At 34.6% G+C, this 27,140-nt stretch overlaps 1 protein-coding gene across 1 annotated transcript in view; it reads right to left on the reverse strand.

Moving 5' to 3' along the window:
• The window catches only part of ERC2 (ELKS/RAB6-interacting/CAST family member 2), a 371,864-nt gene that overhangs the window by 157,079 nt on the left and 187,645 nt on the right, over nt 1-27,140 (reverse strand). Inside the window, exon 12 of the mRNA XM_085235975.1 lies at nt 26,234-26,369. Coding sequence (XP_085092101.1) covers nt 26,234-26,369 — 136 coding nt within the window. The remainder of the gene's footprint in view (nt 1-26,233; nt 26,370-27,140) is intronic.

Here is a 27,140-nt window from a genome sequence, read left to right on the forward strand (position 1 = left end):
TCATAAATCGAAAGCGTGCTAATATTCCCAGTACAGGCTTATAATCAGAAGCCCACGTGGTACCAAATATACTGTAATATCTAAAATAAGAGTCTTGAAAAAACAAAGAACTGAACCAAAACTAAGGGCATTTCTGTCTTTAATAGAGAAGTCAGCTCAGAAATAAACACAACTGTTCATGAGAAAGATATTAGAAGCAGTAAATTTTTGGGTGATGAGTGGTTTTAGGTGTGTAATTTATGTGTGCAAACACTCATTGGTGGTATGACCAGGAACACAGATATCATGGAATGAAAAAGGAGTAAAACTAGAGAAAAGTGGAAGATGAGGATACATGCTCTATTAGGCTGACAAACAAAACTAGCAAACTTATATGAAAGATCAGATTGTGACATATTTTCATGAAAGCAAAAACAAAAACAAACACTGTTGATTTAAGAAAGAAAGTTGGCAGGAAGTTGCCATTAGGTCCTCTATAGTTTACACTATTTTTTTTTTTCTTCCAGACACTGCCAGTGGGAGGTTTTATAGGATAATGATATACTGAGAAACTTATGACAAGCATGTCCAAACAAAGTAAAACATATTTTTCACAAAACAGTAAACTTTGATAGCTTAAATCCATGGAGCCTGAAGAATAATTATTGCAAAATTTTTAACTTGTAAAACCTGTTTTAGGGTTTTAATATTTAAGTATTCTTGACTTTTTCCAGAAAATATTGCTTTAGTAGGAAGTTATTCTTTAAAAAAAGAAAGAGAACAGAAATGGGAAACAGTCAGTTATACAAAAATGCTGAATATTAATGTGTTTAGCAGTTTGATGACAGCAAAAGTAGACAAATATCAAAACTGGCATCAATTTATATTAATTAACTGATGGTATATTAAACAGAATTTTAAAGAACCAAGCAGGCATAAAACCTGATCGCTCTTATTTTGAGAAGCTGTCTTTTCTCAGTTGTACTTTGAGTTTGTTATCAAAACAGTACATATGCAGGTTGGAGTGTTTTTAAATGAGCTGTGTAAATGGGGATTGTGACAGTCATCAGTTCAGTCACTGTGGTGACTTTTAATGTACAAACATGTGACTAATTCCTGAAATATCAAAACTGCGTAAAATATGAGAAGCCCTTTTCACATACTAGAATTACTTTGGCTAAGGCTTTGTAGAATAAAAAGATTACCGAATAAGAATCAAAACTGTTTTCTTAAATATTCTGAGTGTGAGAGAAAAAATAAAAATTATTGGCAACAGAAGTTTTTCTAATCCTAAGAAAACTTCCTGTTAAAATTCAGTCCGGACCCAACAAAAATTCTGTCTGAACCTGCTGCATGGGTGATTTAGGTAAAGAGGCCAAATCAGTTCTTCTGACACTTCCAGATAGGGAAGATGAAGCATGAAATGCTCCTCTAGCTACACAATGTAGTCCTGGATCTGTGACATAGTCTGAGAATTAGGCTGAGCACTGACATATGACAGGAAGATAAATGCTGAGTATCTACATTTTAAATGTTGAAATTTTTACTTTATTAATGACAGTAATTCTTACAGGGAGATTAAATAAAGATGCAATCAAATTGTCAAAAGGATGTTTTAAGAGGGCAAAAATAACCTCCTAGCATCTTTACACTGCGCACCTAGCCACACAGAAACATTTGTGTATTTTCTTCTGTGATCCCAACTAAGATTCAGCCTTACCCAGAAACAAGTCTACTCTGTCTGGTGCATAATTGCTCTCAGAAATAAAAAGGCTAAGAAGAAGGTAGGATATGAGGCAGACTAATTAATCTAAACATAACAGCTGCAAAGTAGTACCCGAATCTGAGATTCTTTCAACAAATTAACTGTATTGTTCAGTTACACTTTGCATACATTATCCTGACTGTACTGATGGCCTAGCACTTGGAATGCAAGTGTATAATTCAGAGTTTAGTCCCTAAATTCTATGAAGTCATTTTTCTGTTGTTACTGAACTACTTCTTTAAATACATATTGACTAATCTATGGTTTCATACATCAAGTAGACTATTTTTCATATACAGACTTAAATCTGGCTTTAAAAACTGTACGATGAATTGTAAAAACAGTTTAAAGTTATGATTGGCTGATAAAGTGAAACTCTACTCCATTTCACTTGGATTAGCGTGCAGCTGCAAGATATAAATTCTGTGTGAGAAACAGTACATTTTTTAATGCTCTTTGAATTATCATGTTTTTGCAAAATGAAAGACAACTGGTTTCATATGCAGGTAAGAAATATTGGTGTAAGGAATGTTATTTGATTTTAACTGAGTCATGTTGCCAGAATGCATGAAACAGCTGCATGAGCTGAGTATCTGCCTGAGGCTACAACTCCATTTCCCTCATCCTTTACCACCTGTCTGTGCTAAAGTTACTGGATGCTGGTAGATATCAAACCCCACTGGGATCCTTAACTATCACAATTGTGAAATGCATTCTCTGCTATTCTATTTACTCTTAATATTCACACATTTTCTATCAAATGAGTCAGCATTATCACTGTCATTCACAACACTTTTTGGAAAGTATGTAATAAATAATAAACTCAAACACAAACAAAATGACTAAAGCTAAATGGAGAGCGAGGCTAAACTCTTAGCCCAGTAAATTAGGCTTTTTCTGTTTGTCACATCTGTAAATTTACTGAATGATTATTCCAAGATGACCAAAAGGCTGCTGCTGCTCTTTTGCATCACTCTTGATCTGAGGGTAGCTGTGACCAAATAGCTAGTACAAGTAGCACTAAGGGAAAAAGGAGAAAAGGAGAAAATTTCTCTGTTCACGGGAGGAAAAAGAAACAGGTAACAATACTGGGATGTTTTAATATTCACAGAATCACAGAATGCCTTACATTGGAGGAAACTTTCAAGATCATCAAGCTCCAACCCCCCAAATTAGCCAGATAGTGAATTCTGTCATAAGAATAAAAATGGCTGATGAAATGTCTGTACTGTTGAAAACAAAACAGTTTTTTGAGAATTCTTGGAGATTAGATTTGATAACAAAAAACTCAGTAATGCAATATGTCAGATTCCAAGACTTTCTGGAACAAGCAATCTGCTTAAAGCTGGTTATAAACATTTAGAAGAAACTTTGGAAATCCACACTGATATGTCACATTAATCATTTTTTTTCTTATGACAGAATAATTGGTTTTGATGAAGAACCAAAGTAGCAGCCATATTTGGTAAAAAAAAATAATCGCAAGTCACATAAGTTAAAGAAAAGTACGATTAAAGGGAAAGTCACAAAATACAGATAAACTTGTTAGGAGACTGTACAAGGCCACCAACAGTTCACTGCTAATCAACTATGATGTTTTAAAAATGGGATTTTTCAGTGCCAAGTGATATTCAATTATTTTCCTAATAACCTCAAATATTTGTAGATGACATTAGAATGCAAAGCAAAAACGTAATTTCAAGACATCTTGCCAAACTTGAGAACAGGACTGGGAAAAAAATTATGATACATAAACGGGACAGAAGCAAGGTCATAAAGAATTAATCAACTCCTTAAGTCCAGGAAGAGACATAATTGGTTAAGAAGTTGTCTTTTTCTACTGAAGAAAAGGATCAAAACATTAAGGTGACAAGTCAACAGTGTCATGTTGTTGCAAAAAACATACTATAGAAAGATGTATACATAAGAGTAATCCTTCTATTTTCTTTGGCACTGATAAAATGTCAGCAGGGGAACTGGATCCAATTTTATCAACACAAAGATGTGAACAAACTGGAAAGGTTACGAAGGAAAACAACAAAGACAATAAGGAAAATAGAAAACATAACCTCTGTGTTAAGATTTTAAAAGCTACAGTCTATCAACCTGAAACTGTGAGAAAATAGAGAACGTGACATTTAGTTTCAGATATTGGATATCACATGCAGGAGGAGGAAATCACTTTGTTGTGTCAAAGGTAGATAAGACAAGAAATAACTGAAATTAGAGACAATGTGAGTTAGAATATTAGCGATCTTTCAATTTCAAGGGTTGCTCTGAAAGTAATGCCTCCTATTTTATTATGTTGGCCCACAACATTAGAAGCAAATGTTGGTGGCATGGCAGTAGAGGTTGAACCTGCCCACCAATATCCCATTGCATTTTGTTGCTGTGTGACAGATAATAGCCAAGGGGCAGTCTGATATAATGGCATCTGACATGGAAGTACAAAGGTATGTAATTGAATTCCTCCATGCAGAAAAAAATCACGCACACTGACATTTATCTACGTTTGCTGAATGTTTATGAACCAAAAAGTGGATGCTGAAACAGTGAGGTGATGGGTGGTGCATTTCAGCACTGGTGGCAGTGATGTGAAAGACAAGCTACATTCTGGAAAGTTATGCAGATTTTTATGAGTGTGACATGCAGGCTCTTGTTTATTGCTTGTGAAAATATATAACTAATGGTGGTGACTATATTGAAAAACAGTGTTTAGCAGCTGAAAATGCAGCTCTATCAAAGAGTGTTAACTGTGCTCTTTGTTGTAGTTTCCATGGAAATAAGTAAGAAGCATTACTTTCACAAATATGTACTATGGATAATGATTCATGAACAAGGCAATTACAAAGGTCACTAAGACCAAACTAGACCAAGTTCTGAGAAATATCAGTGATATTCTTTCCAGTCCTATTTATCTATGATTTTTTTTACTTATAATATTTAGAAAAAAATATCTATCTTACTTTCCTAACATAAAATGCACAGAAGAATTGTTAGACAAAACATTCAAGACTTGCTAAGAATGATTTCGAAAGAACCAACTTAAGACAGACAAGCTTCTTAAAAACTATCTGTAGTGAGAAAGGGCAGACTTTCAGCAGAACTTTCATCTTGTAAAATATATTACTGAAGAAGTAGTGGGGGACCATAAATGCTATAGAGGTGAACTGAGATTGTTCATTATTTGTCAGGGACCTAAGGGCATCTGAGGACATGGTTAGGACACAGGCTTAAAAACCACAGAAAAGGAAAAGTTTTAGTATGAGATGTTAAACTGTACAGCTCAATGTTCTAGGCTTGTTCTTATCTCCAAAATGAGTGCCAATTATCTTTGACAGTGTATATTAAGGAAAAAATAGTTTACTTGTCTGTATTTTTTCATGCCCAATTCACTTCAACTTTTCGCTGATTGAGACAAAAAAAAAAAAAAAAAAAAAAAAGGAGTAGGTGGACCTTTTATCTGATCCTGTGTACGAGTTCTTACATCACAAATATTAACACACTTCAGTTGTATGAAAGAACAAAAGGACTGATGCCAAGGCTGAAAGATTCATTATTTGAAAATCACAGAATCACAGAACTGTAGGTGTTGGAGGGGACCTCTAGAGATTATCGAGTCCAACCACCTGCTAAGCATGTTCCCTACAGCAGGTCGCACAACTAGGTGTCCAAGCTGGCCTGGAATATATACAGAGAAGGAGACTCCACAACCTCTCTGGGGAACCTTTTCCAATGCTCCATCACTCTCATGGTAAAGAAGTTCTTTCTTGTATTAGTATGAAACTTCCTGTGATCCAGTTTCGTGCCCACTCCTTGTTCTATTGCTCCCTGTTCTATATATGCCACTGGAAAGAGTCTATCCCCACCAAATTGCTCCCAATTAATATTCATATTCTCTTAATATTCATAAACAGTTACGAGATCAAATGCTGCTGCCACCAACTCATCCTCAATTCATCAGGAAGGCATAATTATTATGATAATACCCACAGAGGGCAGTTGTGATGTAGAGTTATATAACTTATTCCCCAGCTTCATAGATCAATCACAAAAACTGCAAACACTTTAATTAAAGCCAGTGCTGTGTGTGGCTCACAGCCTAATATTCGTTCTGGGCAAAAATCTAAAAACCACAGGGGTATGTCATACAGGTTCCACTAATTCAGCATCAGAACATTAGTAATGTAACGTATAACTTTACATGGAGCCAAATAAAAGAAAATATCAGGTGAAAAGTGCTTACAGATATGCTGAAATATTAATGTTAGGAAGAAAATTCTCAGTTATTCTTTGACATAGAGTGAAGAAATCACTCTTGGCCAGACAACTATAGTTCTTAATCAGCTAGAGATTCCAAACAGAAAAAGAAATGAAAGTTGAATTCCTCTATGCTACTGTCTAAAATCAAGAAAGTCTATCAAAGAGTTAATGATAGTAACTAGAAAAAAACTGTACTTAAAAGCACTTGGCTGTTTTATGAAAATAAAATAAATATTTAGGAAAGAGCAAAATATATTATAAATTAAAAGGACTTGCAAGTATTATGGAGAGCAAAATGGTTATTACTGAAGACCAAAAGACATGACAGGAGCCGGAAGTTTATGGTCTCACCACTAGACTGAAGAACGGCATGTTTCCCACCCTTCACGAAGACTATACTTCCCAGTGGCCAACTTTGTCTATAAATCAAGTTGTTTACAGAAATGTGTATTAGTTGCTTAAATACAGCTGTGAGTAGATAGATAAGAACTGACAGATACTTTTGGTCTGCTGATGTACAGTAATGTATATAAAAGTGCCATACTGTAAATCACAATATGCTGTACAACATATATACATCTTTCCTTGACAACACTATAGTTGAAAATGTATAAATACTATATCGTTATTTTCACAGTGACTTAATGAAGTGCAAGGATAATATAAAAAATCATACGAAAATTTCAAGAAACCATTTGTCTCTAAAGTCACCGAATCACAGTTGAGATGGGTCAAGAAATAAAGATATTTTCATTGCCATTTTGGATTTTTTCCACGGAAAGTATGGGGACAGTCAGCTGGATAATGGGACTTGATGCCTAGAATCGTTCTATACTTTTACAAGCAAAAAGTGACTTACATCCTGAAGTTAATTCCATGTTGAGGAAATGCTTTTGTAGAATGATGGGGAGGGGGGGGGGGGATGGAAATCAAGCTCATACAAATTATTCTCTAGGTGCAAAAGCTTAAAGCTTTTCTTCAGATCTAAAATAAAAATAAACAAGAAAAACATGTACACAAAACCCCATAAAATTCTCTATACAGAATAAACGTCTGTCATGGACTCTTACCAAAATCCAAGCATAATATTTTTAATCTTTATCCTACAGTTTCAGATACTAACACATAAATTTTATTACTTTCTTTCTACAGTGATTTAAAGTACAGAAGTAGCTGGTAGTATGCAAAAGGATGTGAACCAGGATCTCAGATTTATTTTATTGGTCTTCTATTACTAAGTAATTGAGCAATTGACCCTGTATCCCCATACAGCAGTTAGAACACATCCTCCTTACTTATTTAAGTATTATTCATGTGTTGAAAGACTCCTGAATTTCTGAGACATGGCAGTACCATATGCATCAATTTTACTTTTACAATCCAAAAGCTTCATTCACTATGTGTTCCAGCTCCTTTTCACATTTTCAACTTTTGCCTAATAATTTCACTTCTTCCTCCAGCAATTTTATTGTCCAACAGAAATAACTTCCTCACCTTTCCCAGTCACTCTGGGAACAATTTTTTCCCTAAACTTCATTAAAACATTAATTCTACCTTTCTTAAACACTCCATTCCACCTAATTTTTTTTATCAAGCCTATTACTCCTTCCTCCTTGTGTGGTAACACAAAATATTCAAGGTGATAGAATCTGTTAACTGTTCTCTATGACCAGATCAATTTTCCTGTTAACCCCATGTTTTCCAGATATTAAAAAATTTTATTTCTGCTCTGCATATCTCAAGGATCAAAGAAAGCCATGAGATGTTGTTCTTTCATTTTAATGAGTTTTGGATCAAACTTATTTCAGTTAAAGTTCAAGTCTAAATTAATGCTTGCTGAGGACAGCAGATGCTTAGTTCTTTAGTTATATGATTTTCCTTGTTTCAGTTTTTTTTTTTTTTTTTAATAGATACTTGTTAAGACTTATACCTGCTTATCTTTTTAGCCTACGCCACATTCTGACTATATGCAAAATGGGTTGGCAGACAGTTACTCTTGAGCCACTTATCTAGTGGATAGGTCAAATAAAGTTCCCGTAATACAGTTTCATTACAGAACTGATAACGGTGCTTTTCAGCGGGGACACAGCTGGGAAATCTGAATCTCTGGAAGGAAGGAAAGAACCAGCTAAAATCATGAGATTTATTTATATGTCAGTTCCAGGGCTAACTCAGACTCACTCACAGACCCCTTAGAGATAGAATCATTTCCTATTTGGTAAACAATCCCACAAGCCTTACTTCTACCTTCTTTCTTTTGATTTTCTAATGTATAAGCTTTGTGGTCCCCATCAATAAAGCTGTTGTTCAACAGGCTGTAACAGTAAGGAATCCAATCAGCTCTGACATAAGGTCTTGTCCACTCTACAGCCAAACATATATTTCATTTCTAACCTAATGCTGCAGTTTTAACTACTAAGGACAGTGAGTAGAAGGGCACATAACAGCTTCCAAATTCCTTCATTACTATCTCAAAAAATGATATCAGTTTGCATGAAGTATGAAATCTTGATTCCTGATGTCCTTCCTGATTCTTCTAATAGCTGTTAAATTTCTCAGCCACATACGCTGGACAGAGTGAATTCCACTATCAAAATGCTACAGATTTCTGTTGGTGCCCTAATAAGTAAGATATTTTCAGTGTTTACAGTAGGTATTTCTGTAAGTTAAAAAAATAATATGTTGATAGTCTCTCATTTCATACACAAACCATATATTTCTATTATTCCACAGCTCTTTAGAATCTTTTAACTCAGTTCCCTCAAAATTACAACATGGAGTGTATGATTCTTATTTACTATTTTGTTTTCAGTGAGATGCCTCACTGACTAACTTTCTTTTCACTGTACAAAACTGTTAAAAGTACTCATCTAAGAGTAAAGAAGCCTTTGACACATTAGTGAATCTACAAAAGGACTTGAGATGTAGAACCTTCTTTTGGCTGCCTATCCCTGGAGAATTGGATGCTGAAAAAGACATGAAATAAAATTGCAATTTCATTTTTTCCCCCCACATTCTGTAGCATAAGGGTGACTTGTCCAGAAGAAAAACATGAAGCGCTGTTATGAAAAGAAATAACGACATATTCCACATGTTACTAACATTACCAAGCTGAATCACTACTGCTTATGAACTCCACACAGACCTCTTGCTGAAAAATGTATAAGGTCTCCATTCAGAAAACTTAACAGAGAAATAGCAAATAGAAAAAAACATACTTCCAGCCTTTCTTACTCATAGTTACAGAAGAAACTTACTGGAAAGAAAAGAAAAAAAGAAAGAAAAAACCTTGCACACAGTCCAAATCTATTTCAACAATTGACAGCATACATGAAATCCAAGAAAAAAGCCTACACTAACGTACAGAGAAAGTTGAACCACAGAAGAGACACATGGAGCATGAAACAGTCTCTCTCTCTAATCTGTTTCAGCTATTGACTTACCATGGGAAGGAGAAAAAATAAGAGCTGAAGCACTGCATTCCAATGCGTTCAGTTTATACAGTTTTTACTTTCAAAACAATTAGGAAATGAGAAATGTGGTTGGTTATGTAGCATTCATAGAGTCACACAATCTATGTTTCCTCCACTCCACTTGTGATTTTAAGGTTTTCAAGGATCTTCATTTTCTAGTTCCTTCCCTAGCAGCCCATCTCCATAATCTGCTGTGAGCCCTGCTTTTCCACTGTCTTTTTAATGAAGAAAAGGCAAACAATTGCTCCTGAATAGATCTTAAAAATGAATTATAAACCTCATGCAAATTTATCTTTCTTCAATATAGCATAACAAATTTCAATTTTAGGGTATGAATAGAAGATTTTCATTATGTGATTGGAAACAAAGAAGATACTAAGCTCCTAACTTTCAGATAAACACTTCACAGCTTAGCTAAGGATACTAATTTAGTCCAGCCTACAGACCCAACCTAAAAAATAAAACTTTCATGAAACTACATAAATACTTGTGATATTGTTAGGACTGCAAAAATTGTTCCAGATAACATCTTAACCAATACATATAACAAACTTCTGGAACAATAACTCTTCAAAATGAACCTTAAACTCAGCTGTAATATTTGGCTAAGAATAGACAAAGTTTTCAAACCTCTATAATGCAAAAACAATCCCGTCCCTTACCTCATCTTCCCCACCCTTTTTCTATATATTTTTAAATGACAGTGTGAGTGTAACCAGGAAAATTTTTAGGCCTAAGAGAAGCTTAAAGTATAATCAGGTTTGTAACATTATAAATGGGGCCACAAACATGGCCTCTTAATAATGTGAAGAATAATATGTTTTCAGTTTGACCATACAATGTAAGAAAAAAATAATGGGAGACAAACTTGATAGTCTTAACTTCCCAAATCCCATATGGTATGTTTATCATTTACCACATGTATATTGTCTGATATGCATACAAAGCCTATGGATTTAAGTCTCTCACAGACCAGCAGCTTTAACATATTGTTTCCCTCAGTTTCATGAGATCTAAATGAGGTGAGGAACATGCACCATTTACTGTACAGACACAGCTGTCTTCATGGAAAACGGTATTTACATTACCAGAATCTAAGATACCTGTTAATAAGTAGTAAAAAGGAGCTGAACTATATCCTTTTCTTAAACGGTTTAGTGCTTTGGATACTGTGTTATGTCATTTCATATTCTGAAATATACAAGGAAAGGCTAATAGCTAACTAACATCATCATTTCCACAAATGATACAATATAAAATATTTCCAAAAAGAACAGAAAAATGCTTCACCATTTTAGGTTGTACCTATAATTTTTTATTCAAATTCTGCTGTAATAATTCAAAAAAATAAGAGAAGACCTCAGAGCACTCATTTCTCATGTACTTATACACATACAGTATAAAGACTTTTACTAAATATATAGACTCCTATCCATTAACAGTCAGAAACAGAAAAGCAGCTCTGGCAAAAAGCGTAAAGAAACAAAGAAAGGGGAAAACCATTATGATAATTAGAGTTGTGTGAAACTTGGCTGTTATGGTATGTACAGTTGATCCAAACCTTTTCCTTGGCTTTGGTTCACATCCCAAACATTGCTTTGACTTCTGGTCTTAAAGGAAGCCAAAAACTCCAAGTGAAATGTTGCCAAATCCAACATACTTTTGCAGGTTTAGGGTCAAAACCATGCAAACCCACAGAGTTCCTCCTACCATCATAAATCAGACAGAGTTTGCCAAAATGTTCTTTTCTGTTCTGTGTAAGCTTTTTCACTGCACTCGTCCCTGTAACACTTAAGCTTTTTGCCATCAGTACTGCATTTAGTAACAGGATTACATAGCTTCAGTCTTACTGGCTTTCTTACTCTGTGAAATGGTTTTTCTTCTTCACGTTTCCTCCCTTTCTTTTTTGCTTTTTCTTTATAATTATTATTTTTGAAGTACTCTTGCAACTTTTCTTTTTTCTACTACACAGTTTCATTTGAGTTTGTCAGGAGACTCTATCAGAGGAATACTTCTTGGTGTCAGAGAAGATGATGTCCAATTGTGCCCCATTTCTCATTTTTCTTACAAATTTCATTTTCTTGTCTCAGAATCACCTATAGAAAATTTTGGAGAAGTTTTACTTTTGTCCTAGGTTTCAATTTTCTTTTGCCACTGAGTGACATCTTCAACCAGAAAGTTTTATCAAAACCCTGAGCCCAAAACACTGTGATCATTGGCCTCAATGCAAAATAAGAGTTCAGTAGAGAGGAAAATCTACATTATCAAGTCTGCTTTTCAGTAATCTGGAACAGTTCTAATCAGCTACCAGCTGACAGCTTCAAACTGAATTTCACATTCACTTAGTTGATCCGAGAGTCAACAGATGGAAGAATAAACAATACTGTGCATTTTCTGTCCTAATGGAATTTAAAAAAATGAACCTATGAGAATTTAGAAATAAAGAATGGAATAGCAATCCTAAATTAGAGTTTGAATAAAGAAACTGTGAGCATACTCCAAAGGGCACTAGAGCAGATAAAAATTATGTGGTACATCTGATTCAGTCAAGACCATTTTTTCTCCAAGTGCTTGATTACATATTTGTTTGTTTTGTATTTTTCTTGCTATTATGTTACTGTTTAAGTGTGACTAAACTACAAGGCACATCAAATGAAATGCATTTTTGTGTATCTATGAGCTGAGCACAATCCACTTGCTAGGGAGCAATTTGTCAAATCAAAACAGAGATTGGTTGCAAACATTAACATGAAAGCAACCATGCTGCGTTATCCAGTCTAACATTCTTTCTCTAATAGTAGATATTTAAGGAAAACAGGCAAGCATCCAGTGATACTCCTTCAATACATACTATTAACTCCATCAATTTACAGATCACTGAGTTCCTCGGTCTAAGGTGGCATATTCGTATTTTGCAATTCCTTGAGTTTTCTGGCAACTTTCTTACCCATTTAAAAACTTGGTATCAACTGGATTACCTAGCAACTCAACAGACAAAGCAGCTGGAAAATGAAGATACATTGTTTTGGCCTGAGCTCACCTCCTGCAGTTTTCAGTAGATGCCCTATTCCTTACTTTGAGCAAGATAACAACCCGTCTACTAACTTTCTTTTCACCTTCTTCACGGCACTCATGAATCCATCGATCTCTTATGCTCCCATCTCTTTACCCTGTAAAGAGTCTCTAGTCTATTTTAATACTGCCCATATAAAGGATATTCCACGCCTCTGATTCTGCCTTTCTGTACCTTTCTATTCTCCAACATTTTTTCAATTGGGTGAAACACTCTGCACATAATATTCATCATGTAACAAACAGCGAATTTCTAGTGTCATTATAATTATTTCTGTCATACTACTATTCCTTTCTTCATAATTCTCAAGATTCTATATCATATTTTATTCTTACTGTCATTCCAACATTTTCACAAAATTGTGCATTACAGCAACAAGCCATTTTCTTCAACTATATCTGCCAGCTCAGAGTCCATCACTGTGTAAACAATGCTAGGATTTCCTGCCCTTTGTATTTGAAACCTTCTATTAAACGGAGCAATTTCATGTCATTTTAATCACAAGAACAACTCAGTATCAAATTCTCCTTCTTCACAGCCGGACCGCATCTTTGCTGTAGTATATTCTCATCAGAAAGTTTGTCCTGCAACTATTCATTCCCTTCTAGGCCTATTATGGACACTGATTCTTATGGTAATTTTGAAAGATGTCATGTCTTGTGAACTCACGAAGAATGACTTAATTTTAGAAAAGCTTTGTTGCTAAAATACTGTATTTTGCCCACTAATTTTACTGTTTTTATAACAATTTCTCTTTATCTGTCCAATCAACATAGGTAGAAGTAATTTTCCAAAACTTACTTACAACCTTTTTGAAAACAACTATCACAGTAGACAGTGCCCAGTCCTCTGATAAATAGGAAAATTTAAGGAAATAATATACAAGATTCATGAATTCACAAATTTTGAAGAACTTTAGAACGACCATAGATTTGCTATGCTTGAACAAGAGATTGAACTTGATGGCCTTCTGAGATCACTTTCAACATGAATCATCCTCTGATTTACTGATCCTATAATGATGGTATTTTTAGTGTCAGTAATTGTGTGATCTCCATTACTGTCACCTCACCATATAAAAGATACACCTTCCAATAGTTTGCCTTTAAAAAAAGGGTCCCACAAGCAGAAACTCCCAGAGCTGCTTTTCTATGAATACCAGAGAAATTTCTTCCACTTTGACCTCGCAACCTTATTTTCTGAAAGCAGTCTTTATATGTCTTGATTATCTTTGGCTCTATAGGTTCTCTGGCAGGCTTCCGGCTTCTGACACATTGGAAATTACTAGTTTGAATGCATTTCATGACTGACTGACTTCTTATTGTGTTTCATGCATTTCACAGTCTGCCTATTTGTGCTTTTCAAATCTCACTTCCAGGTTTTATGATTCTATTTTCCTCAACTGGAGAAACGTCAGCTTTTTGAAGGATGCTTTTTTTTTTTTTTTTTTCCTTTTGACAACTTCCTTTATCCTGCTGTTTAACTACACTGCTTTCCATTCGGTCTTCCTAAAGTAGTTTTTGATAGGTGCTATCCATTTCCTCTGTGCCTGCAATAAAATTTTCCTCAAATAGCCTTCATGATGCCTATAAAGCTCACATTCTCTTTTGTGATCTTGAAGCTTTTATTTTGTCTTTGAGTTCAAATTAAAAGTACTTCAGTGATACATGGAAATTCTGTTAGGTGTGTTAGGTGCTGTCTAGCTAGAGTACTGTGTGGAGATAGAGATAAAAATATACGGAGACTCCAGAAAGTTCTTTTTGTTTTTAAGCACTTCTTAGAGAACGAAGGATTTCTACCTTTTTTTTTTTTTTTTTTTTTTTTTTAGGTTTTCTACATGAAATAACTTGGTCAAACCAACAGTATGGTCAAGGGAAACTATCTGCACCATATGCTGTAACTCTGTCAGAACTGCTTTAGGTTCCCTATTCCCTAGATGGAAGTAGGCCCTAACCTGTCAGGAACTCATCACCTGGGGTGTATTCAGCAGTCCATAATTCCCAGCCCTGCTTCCATTTCCTGTTTTTCTTGGCTGGGATCCCCCTGAACCTGGTTCATCACCAGCCATGCTCAGAACACTGGGTGGACCATGTCACTAGCATCCAGCTCCACTGACATGTTGAGATCCTGTGAGCCTACGCCTCCTCATGAAGGCAGAGCTAATGCCTGAGGGCCCTGTTCTCCTTCTGAACCCTGAGACAACAGGTGTACCAGATCACCCTGAGGACCCTGGGCTTTGGCCTTGCCACAGCTGACCTTCTGCTCAGCTGCAGACTCCTCAGGGAGCCTTCTCAGTTGGGAACAGGATGAATGGTAGAATTTTCAATGGCAGCCTCAAACAGCAATTGTTCCCCTGAGAGCTGTCTCTCTTGTATGATGCTGAGCTGGCTCCAAGGCCACACGCCACCACCCTGTTTCCCCATAACAACTCTCTGACATTCTATACAAATAACTCATTTCACAGTCAGTGCCTACTGACCCCAGACCTCCATGACATGGAAGAACACAGCTGGTTTGGCTTCTGTCATGGCCCTGAGGGCACAGTCCTTGACAGCACCAAATTGGCATCATTGCCTCAGACTCTGGGTCCCCATCTCTGCTCAGCCCTATGCCAACAGTCCCACAGTGCCAGGCCCAGCAACACCAGGAGATGTTTCTTTTCCAGGTAGACTGCTCATGTTTTACACTATAAACACAAATCTTTGTAGTCTGTAAATATTCCTAGGAAAGCCTTCTTAGGTAGGAAGCTAATAGGTGAGGTTTCAGATGGTATGCTTATTTTACATTTAGAGGGGGAAAAAATAGCATTTAAAATACGAGTTATCCTGTTAATTATTTTAGCATTTATCAGTTCTGTTAAAAAAAGAAAAGTGAGTGAACAACGCCATCATGCATACAGGATCAATGCCTGTGCTGAAAACATGAAAACCAGATAGCAGTCATCTAGCAGTCTTTTCTAATATCTGTGTGAACAGAAGTAATGATATCTGCTAGGACTTGGCAGCCATATACTTTCATAAAAGAGCACCAAGACAGAAAAACCAATCTTGACAAACTTTGAACTTGATTGTGAAAGGACTTTCTCACAAATTACAATTCCCATCAACAGATCAGATGTAAATGATGAATGACAATGGACAATTTCCTTTTGTGCTTGAGAACTGCTTTCCTAATGACCTTCCAAGTTTATTTTTGTCTGCACAAGATTGTGTGTTTTTTTAAATTATTTTTCTATTCATGTTAGAAATCTTTGTCTGACAAAATGGTGGCAAAATTCCCATTAACTTTACTAGAGCCAGGAATTCATCCCATATGCAGGAAAACATGAAATTCTTTATTCAAAATGAAGAGACTGTAGCATTATTGTGACACACTGTTCACATTGTTATAACGACCCTTTTAAGTTGTTTTTTTTTCCAAGAGGGAGCAAGGGGGTGGAATCACATACAGCTGGCTTTTATGTATGCCATAGCTTCTAGATGGATTATAGTTGTTGCTGCATATGATGAAGTAGGTGTAAAATGTTTCTTTCAATATGCCAATATGCAAGTCTGAAAAGAAATGACTGATAAAAAATAACAGCTTAAAAAAAAACCCACCCCACTAAAGAAAAAATGAATTTGTAAAAGTATGTGTAATTAATGACATTAAAATATCCATGGAAATATAAAGAACTGTTCAAAATATGGTTTTTTTTAGGAGACTGCAAGTTGGGATCTTTGATAATTTGGCTGGGTTGTTCATTCCCACATGGTCATGGTTAATTCTCCATTCTTTTTGAAATACAAGTTCTGTTGGCTGCACCTAATTCTGGTGTTTGGTTTGTTTGCTTTTTTTTAGTGATTCAAAATCAACATTTTTACAGTTCATCTACATCACACCAATATTTTCAATTAAGTTTTTTCCTATCAACAGCTATGAAAGGTGTCACAGAACAACTCAATTTCTGTTGATACATTTATTTAGTGAAAACATTGGGATTCCTACAATACCTTTAACCTGTGAGGTTTACTACAAGATATTTCTAAGGAAAGGAGTCTTTTTCAAATGCAGAAAGTTGAACAGACTCCATACTATATCCCACCTCCTTTAAAAAAAAAAAAAAAAAAAAGAGAGAGAGAAATGGAAAAATACAAAAAGTAGAGGATCAAAGAAATGCTTGTTAAGGCAGTAAGGACACTAACTGTAACTTGAAAGAACAGATAAATATCAGTCTTCTATAAAATTTAATGTACTGCACTCCAGTCTTGTTTATTGTTCAATTAGCTGCTTATCTCGATAATCCAGGTAAAAAAAACTGAATCCATTTTAAAAGGAAACTGAGACACAAATGGCAGTGCTCTTCTTTTTCTTCATATCTAGCCATTATAGTCCATCCACAGAGAAGGGATTAGTAAAACTCCCTAGTTCCTTCAAATTCGTTAATACAGTATGCTTCATCTTTCACAGGCTGAAGACTGATTCCCTGGTGAGAGATACTACTAAGCTCTCACTGGACCAAAAACTACATTACATTCATTTGCACTAAATCCCTCAATCAGTAACAATTCATTAGTAAACACGTAGCATTAAGGACACCTTGCATAAAACTTTTTATTCCTTGTTACATTTTCTTTAAATAATAATTGTAAATTATTATAAAACTAATTTTTATAAATAATTGTAAAACTTGTGTAAAATACTGTAAGATCTATTAACGGAGCAAGTAATGTAGAAGGTGTTTTCTTAAGATAGTTCCTTAACTAAAGAACTTTAGTTTCACCTTTGCCGTAAGTCACAATTTAGTATTCTCTGGCAGTCTGTGAGCACTATTTTACCTCGCATGCATTGCAAAACAGCTAGGAACCTGAAATACTAGCAATTGCTCACATAATTCCATGGTTAAGTAAATATATGAATATGGTTTTGCTCTAAGTGACTACAAATTTCAGTAGACGGTCAATTGAATTTAATCTACTGTTATCTTTGGCTAATTTAAAGGTAAAATATTTAATTTAAAAAATTGAAATCTTTAATTTCAAGATCTGATGTTCCAGCACTTTATTTGAAAATCAAGTCCTTTTTTCCCAGGCTTATGTATTTCAGCATAATTAATTTTGCCAGGTAGATTCTATCTTAAAAAAAAAAAAAAAAAAAAAAAAAAAAAAAACTGAACTGAAAAGAGTATTAGTGAGATGTGGAAATGGGGGGTATGGAATCTGCTTGATTTCCTGCATGTGAAAAAGACTCCTTCCCAAGAAATTTATTTCATGAAAGATTCTCAAAGCAAATATGCTTTTACAATAAACACTCCAAAAAAAACTTTTCTAAGTTAGAACAGTTCTAGATAAGATTATGTACAGAAGCATCATCTTCAGCTCCATCCACTTTTTAATCTGTAACACTAAGAAGTCTGTAAGTAATAGCATAGAAGGCTATTATAGACCACTTTTAATGAGAGATAATTGGTATAAATCTGGCTTATTAGCAATCAGTGAAAATAATTCTACTCAGACTTACCTCAAGCAGAAGTATGAAACTAGCTAGAGCACACTTTTTTTGCTTCCAGGATTTTAGTCTTTTAATAAAAAACGTTATAACTTATGGATAAGCTACAAATACAACAAAATATCTAGATATATTTTTCTTTCATTTGGAAAAAATGAAAATTAAAGCAGTAAAGGTAATATTTTAATCAATGCTTAAATTGGAAAATCTACACTCACAAATTTTCATTATGCTGCTTTTATATTACAGTGTTAAGCCCTCCTATATTCATTTTATATTGAAGACAGCTATACAAATAGGGTCAGACATTTTATTGCAATTTCACTTTGCAGAATTTCAATCTAAATCATTGTTTTTGTCATTGATTATAATTTATGTAATGTAGGGTGTTTAAATACATAAGTTAGTAAAATATTAGACAAGCTATAAGTCAATGTTAAAGTTAAAAATGAACTATACATGGATTGCTATATTGGACAGTCATGTGCTGAAATACTAACATCTATTATAATGAGGTTATTGATGTAGAGTTGACATATGACTTGATTTGCAGATGCCCTACTGACTAACCTTTTGCAACTATATCTCAGTGTAAACTTGTGGTAATTATTGCTGGGTAGGGAGAGTTGGTTTAACTGAACTGTTTCTTTTGATGCATGTTGAATGTGATTGCCCCCTGGAGACCACAGGAGTCCCACATGTGTGAGTTATTACATAAACACTGAAGAGGTGGGGGGAGGTCGTATCACATTAAATTTTTCCTTTTTCCTATTGTTGCAATTTTGTTTTTTCCAACACAGTTTTTTTTTCTTCCAGTGCTTCTACACACATGCCACATCTCCAAATAACAAGCAATATATTAAAGTGCATAGTAGCATGTTATTTAATCTAAACATTAAATATATATCCATAATTGTGTTTCACAAGTTTCTAAATATACTATGACAATCAAATCTAACTTTGTTTGCAAATCAAGATGTCCAGGTTCTATTCTGGATGCTCAAGTCATCGAATAAATGTTACTTAAACAACGCTGAAAAATGTTTCTGACTTTACTGTAAAAATTGAAGAAGAGTTAAAAAAAAAAAAGGTCAGTATTCAGATTTTGGATATGGGATGCATTGATGCCCCTGTAATAGCACAAAGGTTGCATTAATACACATACATAATGTTCTGTAATACTGTGTACTTGGTTAAAAATCCACAAGTAATAAATGGGGGAATTTCTAAAAAATGGAATTAATGCTATTTTGCTAATAAATGTACAATGCAATATTCTCGACAAATGTGGAGACATGACCATTACATATCAAAGTTGCACTGATAGCATTTTACCTACTGAACATTTTTATGTTATAAATTGTTAAAAGAACGTAGCACAGAATACTTCTGTCAGCCTACCAATCACAGCAAAGAAGAAAAGATTTAAGAGACTGTGACTCTAGTAGAAACTGATCTTCACAGGAGATTTTCACAGATTGTCTACTGGGAGATTTAATAACAAGAGTAGTTTTGGCTTCTGAGGATTACACTGCACAATGAAAACAAATGCCAAAGTAACTCCCCAAAGAAAAAAAAACTTCTGGTATTGATCCTCAGACCTACCGATCAACCCTCCTGCCCTGTGTGGACTTTCAAATACTTGTCTTCATCTGAAACCTTTTAGAAATATTTTCTTCAACATAATCTTAAACTACTGGCTGAAGTTCAACGCACATTTCTGCAACACATATGGAATTTATCCACAACTTTGGGAACTTTCACAGGCTAAGAAAAGAGAATCTAACAGTCCACCCATGTTTAGAATCTTAATTTACATTTATATTATTTTAGAAATCTAAATATAAGTACACTCTCTCTGTCTTCAATAGTCTTATGTGTGTGCAAATTAGTCTGATGTTGTTAGTATGCAATTCTAATGTAGTACTCATTTTTTAATAAATTGCACTGTCATTACATATATTTTTTTCTACTACCCCTTAGCTAAATCTCAGCTCAAAGATTTCTTATAAATTGGTTATCAATGCAGCACAATAAAAAAATAGTTCTGTGAAACTCTAATTTTTCAGAACATCTATTAAGAAAAGAAGTCTATTCAGCTACATGAAAATTTCTGCTTGCAATTTTCTTGCAATTCCTGACTTTTGCTAGATAAGCACAAGAAAAAAATAATCCCTAAACTGTGTGAAATTTATAAGCTATGCATTTTGCTGAAGACTGAGCATTTTTGAGGTTTTAGTTATTAGTTACACTCTTATCTTGGCAAAATCTAGCTATAACCAAAAAGTAGAGAAATACCAAAGGAAATATCCATGAACATATCACTAATGCATGCAATTTTAATCCACTGTGCTAAGTTCTCTCTGTTTGCTAGTACATAACTCTGACTTCATAAGGATAAACCTATTTGGTATGAGATGCTAATTTGAATACTTATTTTACAAAATAAGCTTCAACCCAATCATTCAAAAAGAAAATTTAGAGTTCCCAGGAAACCTAAAACTTGAAAACAGAGACATATAGGAACATATTTTGGTTTTCAAGCAACTAATAGAATATAACTGTATAGATGTCCAATAGCTGGAACAAACGCATCAAAAAAAAAAAAAAAAAAAAAAAAAAAAAAAGAAGAATTACAAGGAATTATCAGATTGTAAGCATTTTACAAGAGGATGGATCTTCACAGGCATTTCTCCTTCCTTTGAACAAGGATCTCCAAGCCTATATGATATCTCATGTATATGTTCTAAGGGATAAATTGCCAATAACGAAGAGAAAGGAAAATTCCGAGGAATCGCTTATTTCCCCTTTACCCTCTGCTTGCAGCTGTATGAGTAGACAGCAATTCTACTTAGAACAATTATACACACGTACAGACTATAGAGAACACAAAAGAATGATGTTAAAGGAAAAAAAAAATCTTGATCTTATCTCCTTCTTCCCCCACAACAACTGGATGTCTTCTGAAGAAGGAAACATGCAGAATCCTCTAAATACGCAAAGCTACTAAAGCTTTACAGCTTTAGGTCCAACTTCGAATGCATACTCAAACTGGAATTCACTTTTAATTCAATACCTCATGATTTTAACCTCTTAAACTGTTGGTCCTTCTCACTACATATGTACTTCAGCACTAATACATATAAAGCTGTGTGTTTACGAAATGAATTCTCTCCTGCCTCCTGTACATGTTACCTACACACACTAATGCCTGTCTGTATAAGTCACAACTGCTTCCTGTCTCTGAAGAAATTACACTGCTCCGTTCATTTTTATTTGAAAGACCGCATCGCACTTCATAGCATCCTCTTTTTATTAATATTCCAAAGTCTTTGAGACAGCGCAGTAGGAAATGTGTGTATTATGAGCAAAAAATATAAACATAAATGAACATCAGTTATGCCACTCATTTAAGCCATGCTTCTATTCTATTTTAAGAAACACTGCATACTGCCATATGCTGTATCTATGTCCTCAATGTATTTTGCAATTCTAGAACTATTTCATCTATGGAGATGAAAACTGTATGCTGAAGAATAGAACGAAAAAGAGACAAATCCAATGAAGGCATGTGAAGTCTCTAGGGAGCTATTTTAAGTACAATGCCATGAATACTCATAAGGAAAAAATCAGCAGTGATATCTATTATCCAAATTTTCTCTCTCTTTTGGTAAGGCTCTTTCAAATCATGCTTTTTGCATCACCTAAGACTAAATTTCTTCTTTACTGAAGAGCTATAATTCTTGCCTTACACCTCAGTATGTCCACCAGCAAACCAAGGATCAATTGCTGGACTCAGTCTAAAAGAGTTAGATGGAAAATGTACATGTGTACACAACCTGCTTCATGGTACTTCATATAGATAGGATTCCATAACACTCAATTCACTTATTAAATTGATACATTTATGAAAAGTATAATCAGACCAAAGAATACATTTTGTTTCCTATGAGGCTATTTGATGAGACATAAGGCATCATTATTTTGTGTTGCTTTTGGCTTTGCTAATATTGCAGGTTTTAAGATCCAAATCAAACCCCAAACCTCTCAAGTTATTTATCTTACTCAATTGTTTTCTTTCTCATTCTGTTAACAGCATTCTTAGAATTAACATTTTCTAAATAAGAATCAGGAAAAAATGTTTCAGTAAAGCAGGTAAACCTCACATCTACAACATTTCAAGTTCCTTCAAAGGGATTTGTTTGGGAAGTTGTGCACAACTTTATGATACCTTACCCCCATGTTACTTAGCTCTGCATTTCACATGGAAAGCTTATCATTCTGAGATAGACAAAAAAAGAGAGAAAAATGAAGGCACGTTAGATACACAGTTCTCAAAAAGCTTCATGATAAAGTGCTCAAGGCCCAGCTCTCCTGCAGTGGTGCTTTATGTAATATATGACCATCATGTCTGGCAAGACTTCCACAGTCTGCCCTTGATTTGTGGAAGGAAAAAGCTGAAAACCTCACAACTATTCTTCATTCCCAAGAATTAATCTCAAGTTTGGCTTCCTGATGTTTTCAATTTTAAAGAGAACCAAATAACCCCCAAAACCACACCTGAAACATCATTCACAATTATAGCTGATAGATGAGAGAGACCAAAGTGAATTCCCTCCCCAAGCATCCCAGAGCACTCTCCATCACAGCAGCAGCTCTAGAGCACTCAGAGATGTGGTGATCTGAGACTTAAACTTATCCTGCATGGGCTGATGCTAGGATATGAACCAGCTTTGAAATGCTTTTACCTGAAAAGAAAGCATAATGTATCTTAAATATACACAATGCTATAAGCCTCAGGAACCAATATATACTACTTCAAAGAAACTTCAAAGAAAATAGAGACTTCTCAAATTCTTCAAACCTACCTGAAAGCAAGTGGACAGCTGAATGTGTAGAGCTTTGGCCCCTAGCTGAGCTGTGCAAAATGGATGGCACTTCAACTGATCATTTCACTTTGACCCAAATAACTCCCTGAACAGTCCATGCACAATCTACTAGCTTTCTTATATCTCTCCCAGTACTTCAGTAATAGGGATTGAGATTTGGCAGCAGTAAATGTAATCTGATGAGCTTAATCGCTCTTCAGTGGTCAGCTGAGCTTATCATACTTGGCCAATAGGGAATACAAGCATTAGACCAGGCCAGAGAAAGTTAGAGTATACTAAACTCTAATGGCTCAATACATCATTCACAGATGTAATAACTACACTGTAGACATATGTATTGTGTTATATGTGCCAATAAACACTGGTAGAAGGTACTAGAAGCAGAATAAAATGCGGCCAGATGCCCATGGTTTGCTAAATATTCAGCATTTATTAAAATATCAGCTGATTTTATTTTTGATTAGCAGAGGGATTGCACTCCCAGAAACTAATTTATTTTTCAAAGAATATCATAGATCTCATACAATGCGTCTCCGCACAAATCTTGCCTCACTTAAATTCTTAGACCATTATTGCTTCTTTTTTTTTAAATTTAACTCCATATATAATCTATAAGCTGAGATTTAATATCAAGTACTCTATTCTGTCAGGTTATTTACTTAGTCAACTCTGACATCCTGATTTGAGTTCTGGGTATGCTCACATCACTATGAAATTATTTGATTTTAGTTTTTATTCTGAGGAAAGCACTGCATTCTTGTTTAGAAAGAAAACAAATGCACCTATCACATACTGCATTATATATATATCTTTTTGAACGCATGCATAAAAAGGTTGAACTCTCACAAACATAGCTAAATAAACAAATCTGCAGAAAGCAGATGTGTTCCATCCTGGCAACCAGGCACTTGTTTCTACCTGTGTCAGGAGTAAACCTTTACCTTACATCAAATATTTTAACTAGTTTTATTGTGACCAGATACAAAAGGCTCACATCAAAACTGCCCTGAAATGACAAGCTCTGTACACCAACCAAAATCATAATGAAATCCAATAGTGCATTTGGTCAATTATTTTAAAAGCACAAATCTGTATTTTAAAAAATTCTTTTTAAGTATTTCAAGAGATACTCCTTAAACAACATAAAAGAGGTCTGTTATTTGTTTTGTCGGAGTTTTTTTTAAACAACTTATGAAAAATTTATTTGTGTACCAAGGCTAATTGACTTGAGCTCATTTCCCTCTGCTCCTTCTTACAGCTACTGGAGGACAAACTGGGGAATGCAAAGCACCTACTGATAGGCAGTAGCAGCTGGAGTCCTCCCCTCCTCACTTTTACAGCAGCTCAGAAAATATAGAATGGGTCACAGCAAATATATACTTACATTACTGAAAGTAGTAAGCTAAAGTACACAGTATTAAAACATTAACATTTTAAGGCGTAGTAACAGAGAAATGAAACTTCTTAGGTAACTGTCTTTCATAAACTTGCTAGTGAGCAAAAGAAAGTGAATGGCACGGGGGAGCTATTCTACATAAGCTTTTTCTTTCTAAATTTAGGTTGTTCAGCCATGCTGCTTCTATTTGGTAGACTCCTTCACATATTTCATGACTTGGAAACTCCAAGTTCAGCAGTTACATCAAAAAACTATAGGACTTTTATCCTCTAGTGATCACACTGCTCTGACCGATTTGCAAAATATTAATGAAAAAATAAAACTCTAAGATATTCTCACGCTGATCCACACTAATTACAATTAGCTGCTCAACACTGAAATTTCATTCTGATATATATTATCAGCCCAAATAGTTCACAAGGTTTTATTATTAAATCACGTGCAGTAGAACGCATTGTAACACAGCAGTATGTAAGACTAAGATTACAAAGTATGAAAAAGTTACACCGAAGCAGAAATAATGCGTTATTTCCTGAACTTGATTCTATCACTACAGTTTCACCAACATAAGCCTGCAGAGAGGTGTAGTGTTAATTCCTCCAGTTTTGCATACAGGAACACATGAGAAATACAGTACTGCAGGAAGCATGTGAGGGTCAAATTCCATCTATTAGAAATTTTCCAGAAACCCATTATATTAACCAGATCAAGCCAAAAATGATATATTGCACTGCATATTAGACTTACCTATAAACAAATGGTACAGAGACATTGCTGTTTTTGACAGAACTCAGTACTTCTCTTCATGTTTTTATTGTTAGCTCTCAGCAATCTTTGAGTAAAGCATCAAACTCATTTTGTGGTCTTTAATACAAATTCCCTAATAAGTAATGCATCACTTAAACCACATCAGCTAATTATTGTTCAGTTTGAATACCTAAATTCTAATAACTTACAAAGTGTAGCAATTCTCCTAGAGCAAGTTTCAAAAATGTGGAAAAAGGATATTGTAAAAAAAAAAAAGTGCTGATGAAGTAATGTTGTAATAATAAAGGGTTTGTCAATCAAGACATCCATAGCTATTTCCAGGGCTTTTCTATGTTTACTTTAAGTGCATAAGATAGGAGTAATCTTACATGAAGATTCTCACTTCACCACTACCCTATTTAATGGTCTATATTCACCTTTTTACCCCACTACACATGCATAGTTAGTCAGATCAAATCCCACTTGTTAAATGATCTGAGTATACAATTAGATGATTATAGCCTTGCTGATACAGAATTGCAGACATTTGAATTTAATGTGAAGAGCTACATCTAGTAACTGAGAACAGGAAGGAGATCATGTGTCTCAAAAGTTTTTGCTTTGAATCTCCACACAGCAAAACACAGTAGAATTTGTTATACAGTTCAATGCTCTTGGAAAAACAAGTCTGTATTTTGCAGACTTAATCACCTGGGTATGTAAATGTTCACCCTATAAAAATAAATAAAATTCAGAGCGTGCTACTATTTGATATACAAACATCCTGAAGACTCATAACCACACTATAACATAACCAGCCAGCATGTTACGGTTTGTAAAATACAGAAAGCATAATTATACTTCTATTTTTTGTGTCTCCTCAAAACAAGCTAGAATGACTTGCTTTCTTGCCTATAGAGTAAGAAAAATATAATCCTTGTGAGGAGAAAGTTTCGAGTACTATTCTCTTTTTTCCTCACCCTAAACACTAAATATTTCATGGGTACAACTGGTCATTAGTGTATCCTCTGGCAGGAGAAAAGACAACGACCAGTTCTTTGCAGAAAGAATTGTTAGATACTCAGGAAGAAACAGAGGACACTTTCTTTCAAGATTCTAAAACACAATTGAAGAATAAAAAATAATAGATTAAAAACTCACTTGTAAATGTTGAGAGTTGTCTGTCATATTGTCCTCTCGTCTACGAACTTCTTCCAACAGCTGTGCATTCTTTTTTTTCTCCAGTTGCTGATTGTGCTTCAGATTGGCAACCTTCTTGTTTTGGTCCTTCATGTGTCTAAGAATTGTACGTACACATGCATTACTACTGATGATTGCAATGACGTTTTTCACTATAAACCAACTTAAGACTATGACGCAGGGCATAAATTCATCAACTTATGGATGTATTCCTAGTGTCAGATTTAAACAAACTTTACCTTGTTCCCAGTCTATCATAATGAAAATGAAACAGCTTTGATGTCATCAGATTATATAACGGTAGAGCAATTATTGTTGCCTACATCATTCCTTTTTCATCATTTGCACACAAATACACATACATGTTTTCTGAAAAACTGTTGCAGCAGAGGAAGATTATAAAACAATCCTTTTTTAAATCTTTTTTTAGTAATTTGAACTCTAATAACATAACAAAAGATTAACAAGTTTATAAATAACTTCTTCTGAAAATGAAACAAACTTTATCACCATCATATTTTCTGTTAAGATTGTTCTCAAGTAAAAAAATATTTTGTTAATTTACTTAAAAGTTTAATTATATTTTTCTCTGGGTCTTATTCATAAAGCTACGAAAAACTTTTCTGATTGTAGTATGTGTCACATATCTTTTTAAGAAAGAAGACAAGCTAATTCTGCTTGAAACAGTTTCTTTCATCACCTTTCCCTTTCAGAACTTCCTATTTCAGTTTCTAATGCCACACCAAAACATAGAACATCATGAATCTTCAAAGAAAAGCACCTGGTGCCTGTGATATGCAAAATCCCAAAGAGCAGAAATAAATGAAAGCCATATCATATTCTTTCTTCCTCAACTGATCGTGTGCAC

The sequence above is a fragment of the Meleagris gallopavo genome, chromosome 14, assembly GCF_905368555.1.
Source record: "Meleagris gallopavo chromosome 14, MGAL_WU_HG_1.1, whole genome shotgun sequence".
NCBI classification, from domain to species: Eukaryota; Metazoa; Chordata; class Aves; order Galliformes; family Phasianidae; genus Meleagris; species Meleagris gallopavo.